Source organism: Lissotriton helveticus, chromosome 3_1 (assembly GCF_964261635.1).
Source record: "Lissotriton helveticus chromosome 3_1, aLisHel1.1, whole genome shotgun sequence".
Taxonomy (NCBI): Eukaryota; Metazoa; Chordata; class Amphibia; order Caudata; family Salamandridae; genus Lissotriton; species Lissotriton helveticus.
In genome coordinates, this window is record NC_136061.1 from 995,103,010 (window position 1) to 995,115,819 (window position 12,810).

At 44.0% G+C, this 12,810-nt stretch overlaps 1 protein-coding gene across 4 annotated transcripts in view; it reads left to right on the forward strand.

Moving 5' to 3' along the window:
• The window catches only part of SESTD1 (SEC14 and spectrin domain containing 1), a 372,853-nt gene that overhangs the window by 115,080 nt on the left and 244,963 nt on the right, over positions 1 to 12,810 (forward strand). For all 4 annotated transcript variants that reach the window (XM_078681488.1, XM_078681487.1, XM_078681489.1 and 1 more), the window contains one exon: positions 8,314 to 8,411. In XM_078681488.1, the coding sequence (XP_078537614.1) occupies positions 8,314 to 8,411 (98 nt within the window). The remainder of the gene's footprint in view (positions 1 to 8,313; positions 8,412 to 12,810) is intronic.

Below are 12,810 nucleotides of genomic sequence, written 5' to 3' on the forward strand. Positions count from 1 at the left end.
CCGTTCGGTCCTCCAGGATTTTCTGGTGTAGGATTGTATTGGTTCGCAGACCCACCACCGGGGTTGGTATTGCTGGGGTATCTATTCTAAGGTAAGGAATCTAATACTAACCTGTTTCTTTCAGATGAACAAGTTACTTACCTTTGGTAACGATATATCTGTAAGAAACAGTAGTTAGTATTAGATTCCTTACCGCCCCACCCATCCTCCCCGTTCTGCGAACTGATACCTAGGGTTAAGGACATCCCTTTCAGGGCCCTAGTTTCATATGGCACCAGTGTTAGTTCTCACATGGCTCTGCGTGTTCTGGCGCGGAAAAGCTGTGTGCAAAGAACTGACGTTAGCGCGCGGAGGCGGCGTCTATATACTCCAGCGATGTCATCACGGCGCACGACGCCGACGACGCGGAGCCGCAGGGGACGCCTGCAGACGACGCCTACCGACGCGCAGGGGTACTACTACGCAAAAGTTTCCGGATCCAGACTGACGCCTGGGGATATTCTAAGGTAAGGAATCTAATACTAACTACTGTTTCTTACAGATATATCGTTACCGAAGGTAAGTAACTTGTTCGGTAGGACATTTACTGGTGTGTTTTACATGTCCTGGTAGTGAAATACTGTGCATTTCATTTTTCACTATTGCAAGGCTGTCTGTCTGTCCCATAGGATAGTATGAGTGCTGCACTGTAACATCTTACAAGTGTAACTTTCTATCTGGTCAAGATAGAGAAATGGAGTTTAGGCTCTCTGAACTCCGAATTTACCAACACATATTTTAGTGAAGATGGTTTTTAAGTTGTGTGTTCGAAAATGCCACTTTTCGAAAATGGCCATTTTCTTGTTTACCCATTTTCTTGTTTACCCATTCTGTGTGCCTCTGCCGGTTTGTGAGTTCACGGTCTGGTTTTGTAGTGACAGGGGATGGTGATGTGCATTCACTCTAGATAGTCCCAAAGGGGGATGAGGTGTCCCCTGCCTTTCCTGTGTGACTCATAATTGGGCTAAATAGACCTGGGCTGCATCTAGAGAAGTGGTAGGAGTTTCACTAGCACCTGAATAGGCTGTGTCTCCTGTGCACAATGCTGTCTCCACCCCCTGTAGTGAAGCTGGGCCAGAGAGGGCAAAACTGGTTTGGACTGCGCTCAGAGACCCTTGCCACAAAGAGAACAAAGAGAAAGTGGAGTATAAGTATTGGACCTTCAACCCCAGTAAATTAGATCAATTCTAGACTCAAGAGAAAGAGTTCTGCCCCTTTGCTGGGTTGACCTGCAGTTGCCGCTTCTGTCAAGGAAAGGGCAAAGACTGGAACTTTCCTGTGAACCTGCTAGAAGAAGAATTTCCAAGGGCTTGTGTGTGCTTACCTCCTGTTCTTATGTCTCAGGGCCACAAAGGCTTTACCTTCATCCACTGACTAGCACCTGGACGTCTCTGTGGACTCCTGCATTCAAAAGGGTGGCATTTCCAGTTCCTGAGAGTTGTGTGGTTGGTGCTGCAAATCAAGAAGAACACCTCAGACGCCGTCAGCGACGCCTCCAGTGACGTTGTGATCTGCACCAAGGACGGGGGTTTCACTCGTGTAGTGCACGATGCACCGCATTGCCTGAACTGCAGCTCCGACGCCCTTCACAGCTGATGCCTGCAGTTCTCGGCAAGCCAACGCTCACACTGAAGCTGTCGCCACCAGTGCCACCATCACGTTATCACAGAGCCGAAAACCGACGAGGGTGACTTCATAAACTTTGTCGCATCACCTCACTGGAATCAACACCTCACCGCCGCCTAATTTCTGTGCCCTGGACTCGACGCCTTGCCCCCTCTGTCGCAGAAGGGAACCGGCTTCGCCTTGGCACCGACGCCTCACCTCCATGACATTGTGCATCATATGTTGACTTTCTTTCCAAGGTACTGTTATTTGGGGGGTCCATGTGACTCCGAGCCTGGCCCTCGCACCTCGCGGTTGGCACCGTACTTTGGATTTGTACATGTTACAATGTCATAATAGACCAAGGTGGAGCTATTTTGTTTCTACAGGTCTACTCTTGAAGTAGCAGTTTTAAAAGTGATATCTTGATGCATGTATGTTGGATTTTTGTTGTCTTGTTTGGTTTAGATAAAGGTACTTTATTTTTGTAAACTGGTGTGGCGACCATTTGTGGTGTTTTCACTGTATTACTGTGGGTTTCATACAAATACTTTGCACATCTCGCTCCTCCTCTTCGCAGTCAAAGTTGCATAGAAAACAGTCAACAGGAAACGGACATGATTCATTAAAGAGAACGCCGTCCTCGACCCGTCCCAATACGGATTCCGAAGCAACCACAGCACAGAGACCGCCGTACTCGCCACCACAGACAACATCCGCACCCTTCTGGACCAAGGCCACTCCGCAGCCCTCATCCTACTCGACCTATCAGCTGCCTTTGACAACGTCTCCCACCGCACACTAGTCGCCAGACTACACGACGCAGGCATACAAGGAACAGCCCTGGACTGGATCCAATCATTCCTCACCGGAAGAAGCCAAAGGATCAGACTCCCACCCTGCCTCTCCGACCCCACGAAAATCACCTGCAGAGTCCCACAAGGTTCATCACTGAGCCCCACCGTCTTCAACATCTACATGGCCCTCCTCGCAGCCATCATCCGACAACACGGCCTCAACGTCGTATCCTACGCCGATGACACCCAGCTCATCCTCTCCCTCACCAAAGACCCCACCACAGCTAAACTCAACTTCCAGAAGGAATGCAAGATGTCGCAGTCTGGATGACGAACAGCTGCCTGAAGCTCAACACCGAGAAGACAGAAGTCCTCGTCCTCTGTACCACCCCATCTGCCACGGACAAAACCTGGTGGCCGATCGCCCTTGGAAGCCCACCTACCCCCTTAAGACCACGGCAAGAACCTGGGCATCGTACTCGACTCATCACTCACCATGAACCGACAGGTCAACGCCGCCATCTCCAGCTGCTTCAACACCCTCTGCAAGACCTTCAAGTGGATCCCCCCCCTGAGTCAATGAAGACCGTCACCCACGCACTCATCACCAGCAGACTGCACTATGGAAACACACTTTGCTGGCATCAACAAGTCCCTACTACGCAAACTCCAGACAATACAGAACACCGCTGCCAGACTCGTCCTCGGCATCCCCCGACAGAAACACATCAGCCAACACCTACGAAGTTTCCACTGGCTCCCAGTGGAGAAGAGAGTTACTTTCAAAATCATCTTTCACGCCTACAAATGCCTACACAACAACTGACCCAAATACCGCAACGACAGAATCAACTTCCACGTACCCAAAAGAATCCACAGAGCCAGAGCAGGCGGAAGATCCTTTCTCACATTGCAGCCTAGACCTGTAACGAGCTACCGGCAGACATCAGATGCCCCCCCCCCTCTCTGAACACCTTCATGAAGACCCTCAAGACCTGGCTCTTCGGCTAAACAGATCTGTGGAACCCCCCCCCGATTTCCCCCCCCCCCCCTCCCTCCGCATACGTGTGCTCTCTCTCTGTGGGCAGGGAGGTTAGATTAGGAGTTGTAGAAATGCCAATTTTAGAATTTGTCAAGTAATAATGCTAACAAGGGGTATATTTAAAACTATTTAAATAAAATTAACCTTTACTTCATATATGCCCATCAGTAACATCAACAAATAATGAAAACCAAAAATGCTGTATATATATTCAAGAAAAGGAATGAGACAATACAAAACGGGTATATTTCTTATTTCATTACATTGTATTCTAAGAAACAAGATTGCATTTTGGGGTAAAAAAATAGAAAGATATTCCAAAGGCATTGATAATAGACACACAACTACTCATTGCCAAGAATAGAATGGAGACTGCCGTAGACCTAGGATCAGAATTCTCCCATATAAGTTCTTAACAAAAGTAAAAGGGGTTAGGGCGTTGACGTTTCGGTCTCTTCAGCAGTAAATGTATGAGGCCATCATCAGGACAGGTTGGTTGTCATAATGATAAAAGACCCCTCTAAAGGTAAATTATTCAACAAAAACATAATAATAAGCTATGAATGCTAAATAGAAATAAAGATAATATACCCAGAAAGCAATGAAAAAAGGGGGTCGAGCAGTTTATTTGATACTAAATACTTTGTGAATAGAACCTGTGATCACCAGACAGAAAATGGTGAGGACGACAAGAAATTTCAATTGCAAAAAGGAACTTAATCCAAGTAGTAAGTTATTATAAAGCTGTTTAAAAAATATTTATATCACTTACAAGTAAGACAATCGGAAATGATTAAATTATTAGGTTCGAAAAATCGATAAATGGAGAAACTAACTGCAGAAAAGTTGCAGAATCTGTAAAATGCAATTATATTGGGCCAAAGACTTCAAGAGGACAAGTATCCCATGACTAAGTTATGAAAGAAAGATGGATATTAGGAAAAATCTGAGTTAATTCAATTAATTGAGAGACTAAGTCTGTCACAAAAATCAGAACAATACATTTTAATTACAACAACAAAGAAGTCCAAGTTTTATTAAATAAATTAAAAACACTGGGACTAAGTGCAAAATCAATGGTGTTGCAAGAAATCAAATTATGGCTTTTTTAATGTGCTATAAATGTCTCTAATCTAAAGCTTTATTTAATCAATAATAAAACACATGACTAAATGAGAACTACGTGGAGTTGCGAAAAGTATAACAACAGAGTGGCTGCAGACTAAGTTTAAAAAAGGCATTCTGTACAAAAGGCCAATATAGGCGTCTCAAGTCACAAAATGCACTAGAAATGGAACTTAAGGAATTAATTTTTTTGCCAGCCATACATTCAAAAGTCAGGACGGAATGCGGGGTTGGTAAAAAAACAACAACATAAAAGGGGGGTAAATACTTATAGATAGAGCCAGTCCACAATCAGACTCGGCTGTCCACGTGTGCATTCCACTAAGAGTTGTAAACCATACAGAAGGCTTGAGGTGACGGTATTATAGGGAAGGGAAGCGGCACAGGTATATCGGCCATCTTTGAGTGTAGAGGGGAAGCGACTCCAGTATGTCCGCCATTTTTGAGTGGAGACATTGCAAAAAGAATAAACATATTGGGGGGGGGGGGTGCAAAACTCCAAAACCAGCAAAAGTTCCGCAAATTAAAGGAGCTTTTTGCAGAAAAAATATCTTTTTATTTGACAAGAAGGAATTAAATCGCACCAGTGGTTGATAAGAGGACACACAATGGTTAGGTGAACATGAAACTGCCTGAATAAGATCGCCCATCTTAAACTGAAAATATTGTGCGTATTAGTGACAGAAATCAGGAAGAGCTGTCTTTTAGTTTAAAAAAGTATACTTTGTCGAGGTACAAAGTATGCTTATGTATTATAGGCAAATACAGAGTTCCAACATAAATTTTAAATATAGGCATAAGAAGATGCACATTGTTCATTAGTCATACTTACCATCCGGAATTAAAGAAAACATGAAAATGCCAAAATATCATATTAAAGACATTGTCATAACAGTGGACTTATAGGTTTGTAGATGTTAACACAAATAGTCAAAAATGGCATTTCCAAACGGATATCACCAGCATTATAAGCATGTTGAAAACACAAATTAGGTATCGAACAAATTAGATCATTCATAGAAATGAGTGCAAGCAATTCTAAAAAGCACAAACGGGTGATTGAGAGAGAGACATGAAAACCAGTGTACAATGAAAATATTTCAGCTCAAAGTTGCTAGAACTTGCCATTCCACAGCCACATTCAGACCCTTATTGACATCACTTTTACAAATCCAATGCTTTTCTTTTAAGGTAAGGACACAGCCAATGTTGGATGACCACCTTGTGGGTTTGATAACATCTACCATCCACCACAGTATGTCTTTTGCTGGATGTTTCTGTAAACTAAAATGATCCTCTAAAGGTGCAAATTCAACTTTCCTTTTATTTTGGTTAAGAGACTATTTTGCAGAATTCTGATCCTATGTCTAGGACAGTCTCCATTCTATTCTTGGCATTGGTATTATAGACATTAATGACTACAAATGCCTACACAACAACCGACCCAAATACCGCAACGACAGAATCAACTTCCACGTACCCAAAAGAATCCACAGAGCCAGAGCAGGCGGAAGATCCTTTCTCACATTGCAGCCTAGACCTGTAACGAGCTACCGGCAGACATCAGATGCCCCCCCCCCCCCCCCTCTCTGAACACCTTCATGAAGACCCTCAAGACCTGGCTCTTCAGCTAAACAGATCTGTGGAACCCCCCCGATTTCCCCCCGCCCCCCCCCCCCCCTCCGCATACGTGTGCTCTCTCTCTGTGGGCAGGGAGGTTAGATTAGGAGTTGTAGAAATGCCAATTTTAGAATTTGTCAAGTAATAATGCTAAAGGTGCAAATTCAACTTTCCTTTTATTTTGGTTAAGAGACTATTTTGCAGAATTCTGATCCTATGTCTAGGACAGTCTCCATTCTATTCTTGGCATTGGTATTATAGACATTAATGACTGGTTAAATATAAATGTTAAGAGTTGTTGTGATCTGTTATCAATGCCTTCGGAGTATTTTTCTATTTTTGAATACAATATAATGAACTAAGAAATGCACCCGTATTGTATTTTTTTGCCTTCCTTTTCTCGAATATATATATTGTATTTTGGTTTTCAATAATTATTGATGTTAGTGATGGACATCGATGAATTAACTGTTAACTATATTTAAATAAATTTTTAGTATATCCCTTGTTGGCATTATTACCAGACACTTCTTTACCCAAGCCCACAAGGGTATACTGGGTCACCCTTTTCTATATATTTACTTTTAGAAAGTCGACATTTCTCTGCCCTTACAGCTTTGTGTGCCTAGCAGCCAGTCTCCAATACACTTCGAGGTTGGAGTACAGCTACACTTTGTGCATTCCCCTCTAGAAAGCCACAAACACAGGAAGGCTAGGTGTCTCTGAGTACCCATCTACATATATCTGAATTCTGATGGCTCTTTCTGGGCAGGAAGGGAGGGAAGGGCGGACACTTACACTTAAATAGGTAGTGACTTGACACCTACACAAAGGGCTGATTACCCCTTACTGATGGCCTGGGTCTGGAAAGAAAGGATCTGTGTGCACTTCAAAGATCTTTCTTTGAAGTCTTCCCCCTCATCAAAGTCTCATTTGGGTTTAAGTACTAGGTCTCTGGCCATACCAAGACAGTACACTTCTGGACCTGTGACCACTCTACCAGGAAAAAAAGCTGTGGTGCTTCTAAAAGGACTGCTAAGCTGTTGTACCGCTGCTTTGCGGAACTCTGCCTTGCTTGTGCTCTTGCTGTGCTGAGCCGCCCTGCTGCCTGCTGTTCGCCCGACTGGGTGATACAGACTAGACCCGCATCATTGGAACCCACAGTGACTCCAAGGGCTTGCTGACGTGCCTCCTGTTCCCAAGTCTCAGGGAAATCAAAGACTTGAACAACCTGCATCTGCACTTGGACTTCACAGGCTGTGAGTAGGCCCCGCTAAATGGTGCCTTCCCTGTGCTGTATCCTTGGAAGTGAGGCCCTAAGGTGCTCGACAATCCGCACTCGCACATCCACCTCTGATTTGGTGCCTCCCTGCCGCAGTGTGGGTCCGAACCAGTGCACTCTCGTCATTACATGTAGTGGACTCGGCTCATTGCCGCCATTATGTGGAAGAACATTACGCATCAAGTCCACAGCGTAATCTATGCAGCCTTGTAGCGCGACCTCGCCCGGATCAAAGGTACTTTTGTTCAGTGGACCCAAGGAGGTCCCTGCTGCCAGCCCACGCTGCCACGGGGTCGACTTGAACTCTTGACTTAGTCCTGGCCTAGTGCAACCTGATTATTCTCTTAAGCGCTTATTGTTTCTAAGCACTTTTCTGACTTTTGGGTTCCGTACAACTTCGTACTTCAACGTCTACTGAATAGATTATTATCGTTTTGATCTTGTTTTATTTATAAAATCACACTTTATTTTTCTAAACTGTTGTGGATTCTGTTTGTGGTGTTTTCACTGGTTTACTCTTTAAGTGTTGCACAAATACTTTGCACATTGTCTCTTAAGTTAATCCTGACTGATCTGTGCTGAGCTACCAGAGTGTGAGCACAGAATAGTTTAGTTTGTGTAGTGAATTACCCTGACTAGAATTGGGGCTCCTGCTTGGACAGGATGCACACTCTGCCTGTCAGAAACCCCATTTCTAACACCAGTAATGTGATTAAAGATGGGTAAGATAATTCAATGTGCTTGTTTTAATTGCCCTCATTCACACAGTATACGTAAATATTAACTGATGTGTTTTTTTTAAGGTTTTCGAGAAGTTCACAAAAGAATCAACATCTTTGTTGGACGAACTGTCTGTAATTAACAATGGAGTCGAGCAAGCAAATCAGCAAGAAAAAGAGAGGTATACAGTTATTTTATTACTGATTGTTAAGACTTTTTTATTTCTCCAGTCACTCACCTTTACTTGTTTAATAATATTTGAGCACTGCTGTTGCAGGAAAGAAAGGGCCACAAAAACCTTACATTCAAAATAAGTAGAGACTTCGACTCAGCACCGTCTCTGCAAGCATTACAAGATCTGTGCAGGTGGAAGTCTCCTAGGGTTCACTCAGGTCAACAAAGATAGTCGTGTAAATGCATAACTAAATGTGTATCCAAATGTCCCCAATACTATTTAAGCACGGAACACGGGTTGGAGAAGGGGGCATGGTGGAATCTGAGTTGGGGAGAGATTTGGCATTGGGCTATCTTTCTGTTACCCCACTATGCATAGCCCTCTTTACTTTAACCACAGTAAATCTTCCAACAACTAAACCTGCCACAGCAGTGGTCAAACATGTAAATGATAATCCTGTTGTTCTTGATCTGGGTTTGAACCTTGAGATTGAGATAATTGCTGTTAATTAAGCCTCTTATGATACTGTATTACTTTTTATTTCATTCTTCTTTATTTCTTGTTTTAGGTTGGATTCAAAGGGAATTTAATTTCTGTGTTGCTACTGGGCCAATTTTTTTCCATTTGTGAAAACCTGTATTGTTTAATATGTGGTTTGACATATTCCTGCCCCACTTAATCCTAAACCCTTTTGTATTTCTGTTAAATTACAAGTGAGGGTCCTGAATGTTTCCTGCCATTCTTTAACGTCCGCTCCCCATGCAACCGACTGTGAAATGGTTAACAGCAGCATATATCACTATACACAAAACCAGGGATGATGATAAGGGCCAGTTCTAAAGCACCTAACTCTTAATCTGGTTAATGTAAGAGCTTTGTCACTGCTGAAGTGTCTTTGTTAAAAGAGGTGCCACTGCAAAGCAATAATTTGATCCACATTTAAGGGCTATCTAAATATGTACTAACTTGAGTGTTGTCCTGAGGAAGGATGATATGCCAACTCATTAGTTTTGATTGTCCTTTATGGAGGACACAATCCCCCTGTCCTGTCCCAAATGCTGCAGCAGGAACCTGTGGTAGGAACAACATAGGTTATGCATCGTTTGCATGCCAAAGGACCATAGGGAACTGAACTCTGTGCCTTTTATCACCTTCAAAATGAAAAAGACCATCCATTATAATAGGGCATGTCTGTGGGCATACCACTAAATGCAGCAAATGGAGCTCTCCCATGCCATCAAATGAGTTCAGTGTGGAGTACATCAAGGGACAATGGAGTCTTCCTCTGTTTGCTGGTTAACCAAGGAGAGTGGACTGAGCTTCAAGTGAAGCCCTCAGTCAGGACACACTGCTCCTTGTGTTCCACGATCAACACCAGTCGAGTGTGTCCCATCCGGGGTTCAACCTCGAGGTGAGCCTCGGCTCCAGGATAAACATCCTCGAGAAAACCATGCTTTGAATCCTGAGCTACTGAACAAAAGGCTCAGCGGTCGGCCACATACATTGTGTCTGAGCCATCCCAGCCCTGGAGAAGTCCTGCACCTGCCTGTCAAGCCTAGGCGCAGAGAGACCCCAGCTCGTCATTGAGATATGCCCACGCCAGTCTAAGAATCAAAGGCTGCTGTTGCACTGGCTTTGACATTAGTCATAATGCTCATTGAGCCTACACATTTAGAGGAATAGAGAGAAAGGGTAATCGGATATCGAGCAAAGGAAAATATGCTATGTCCTTGTCATGGGACACATTCTGGAATGTTCCCCCTAAGTGTCACCATCTCAGTTTACGTACCCCAAAGAAAGTGAAGCTCACATTTGAGGGGGCAATGTTTGAGGAAATTGGAACCTTCATTATTCTTAAACAAGGCCCAGGTACAGTAGCTCTTCACCACCAACACAGTCCCATGTGCAGTCATTCACCACCACAATCAATCCATACAGATTTAGACCTAGAGCCCCCCATATATCTTCCAGACTTGTAAGAGTAGCTTCACTGTGATCATGTAGACAAGTACTGCCATGAATACTGCATAGATCCCCTGGAGGACCCATCTTTGGAGCCCTAATCAGTAAAGTCTTGCCCACCAGACAACACCACAGTATATGAGGCCATCATCCAAAGACAAGCTGACCAACATAAATTCCACCTGCATGTGGTGGGGAAAAAAGCAGACTCCGTGGTCAAAATAGTCAACAATCTGTCCAGTTTTGAATTATGCTCAAAAGCGGAACAAGTGCTCTGTGGAGAACTTTAGAGACACAGTAAAAAATACAAAGGGTTGCCACTCCAATAGTGGAGAAAAAAACGTAGCACCCGAAGATTCCATATAAATTAGGTGTTATGCACTGCTTGGCTGTAATGTGGTTCATACAAACAGGAAGGAGGATTCTGGCCAGGGCATCAGGAATGCCACTCCTCCTGATAAGAAAAGCTGGAGGATTAATGTCGCAGAAAAAAGAAGTAGCTGGAGGGGGGGGGGGGGGGGGGGCTGGGAACTCAGTGGAGTATTGCCAACTCAGTGGGCCTCTTATCGAAGTATGACAGGTACCACTAGGACAAAACGGAGCTGCTCATCCAGCAGCTGCCAAGGCATTCCCTCAAAGAGGCAAAGAGTTAATCCAGGGGAGGAAGAAAGTTGCCAGTACTGCAACAGTAACAAAAGATGTGCTTTGGATGTGGCTGACCATGCCTCCAGGGAGGTGAACACCAGCATACTGATACGGAGACATGACTTAGTCTCTCAGGCTTTTGCCTTGGAGTTAAACAATACCATCTTAGTGCTCCCTTTCATGGCGAACATCTGTTTGGGACTCAGATGGACTTGGACATACCCTAATCACTACTGAAGAACCCCAGTCAGGTTGAAACCGGTCTTGGGTTCCGTTTAGAGTGGACCTGGCATTTCAGGTTGGGCTGTTCCTGTGGAAGCAGGTCAAAACGGATTTGCATAGAATTGGGTTTAATCTGAGGTGGCATGGTGGGCAAAAGAATGATGTGTTGGAATGCTACCCCCGAGCGATTTATCAGTGGTATGAATTATTGCAAGCGTCCTCCCATCACCTTTTGTGTGTTTGATTTCCTTGGCAATTTCCCAGTCACAGCTATATGTAAAGTTGCATCATGGTCAACAACTTGCACTTTAGCAAAACAATACTGGTTGACATTCATGCCAGCCAGGAAGCAGAGTGGGGATCAGGCTGGGCAAACTGTCTTTTAAAACTTGTTCCAAACATCTACTCACAGGGCACAACTTGAGGGCGTAGGGTACATGCTTTTCAGGTATGTGACGTACAGCAGTATTTGCTACAAACTGAAAACATTCTTTACCTGTAGCAATCGGTATTATGCTTGTAGTCTCATTCGCTCTTACACCTTACGGATGCAAGCCTATAGTGTGCTATTTAAACTAGTACATGCATATCATATGAAAATTCTCACCAATATACATATGCTGTCATGCCGTATGAAGATGCTGTATGAAGATAATAAAATCTAAAATGGAGTCCTTATCCTGGTGCATTGTTTGGGAGGTATTACGAGTCACCTCAAAACTAAAACCTCTGTTTTAAACCAATAAAACTTGCTGCAAACCAATTCTTACACATAGGATATGTTTTCATTACATAGGTGTGTTCAATGCAAACCTCTGTAGGTGACAGTGAGCTGATCTTGCATGAAGCTAGTAAAGCACAGCAGGTACCAAAACCCTTCTCCCTCTTCTTTCAAAGCATACACAGGTTATCCTTTAACCCGATGGTTACTGATATGGTTTCTCGAAAACACCTAAGGAGTTTTAATGCAGTGTACCTTACCATGTTCTGCAATTTCTTTAGATCATTAACATGGGGCATATGGGAATTGTAGTGGATGTACTTGTGGATGCCGCCCATTTCGGGTTGTTGTGCCCCAGTCACCTGTATTCGTATGTCCTGCTTGTTTCCTGGCCCTGGTGTTTGCAGTGCAGGGTTTAAAACTGTAATTTTGTTGCAGTTATCCCACCACTTTAGCCCCCATTAAAAGTACTAGGTGCTAGTTGTCGACTGAAACAGTACACTGAAGCCTGCTAACCAGCCTCCAGTGCCAGTTTCCCTTAAACAAAATAACTGTTCGACTCTACCCCTATTGGTACACACTTTAGCACCCCTGTAAATCCCTTGTAAGTGGTACCTCTGGTACCTAAGGCATGGGTACTAAGGAGGGTCCCTAAGGGCTGCAGCATGTATTATGCCACCCTGAGGAACCCCCATCCAAATTGCATGCAGGCTGCCTGTCATGGTGCAATCCATGAGTGAAACCTCAATATGGCACACTCACTGTGTGCTAGGCCAAAGTCACTGCATGTAATATTTGTAAGTCACCCTTACAAGCAGGCCTTGTAGCCCTAAGTCGGGGTGCATTATATTACCT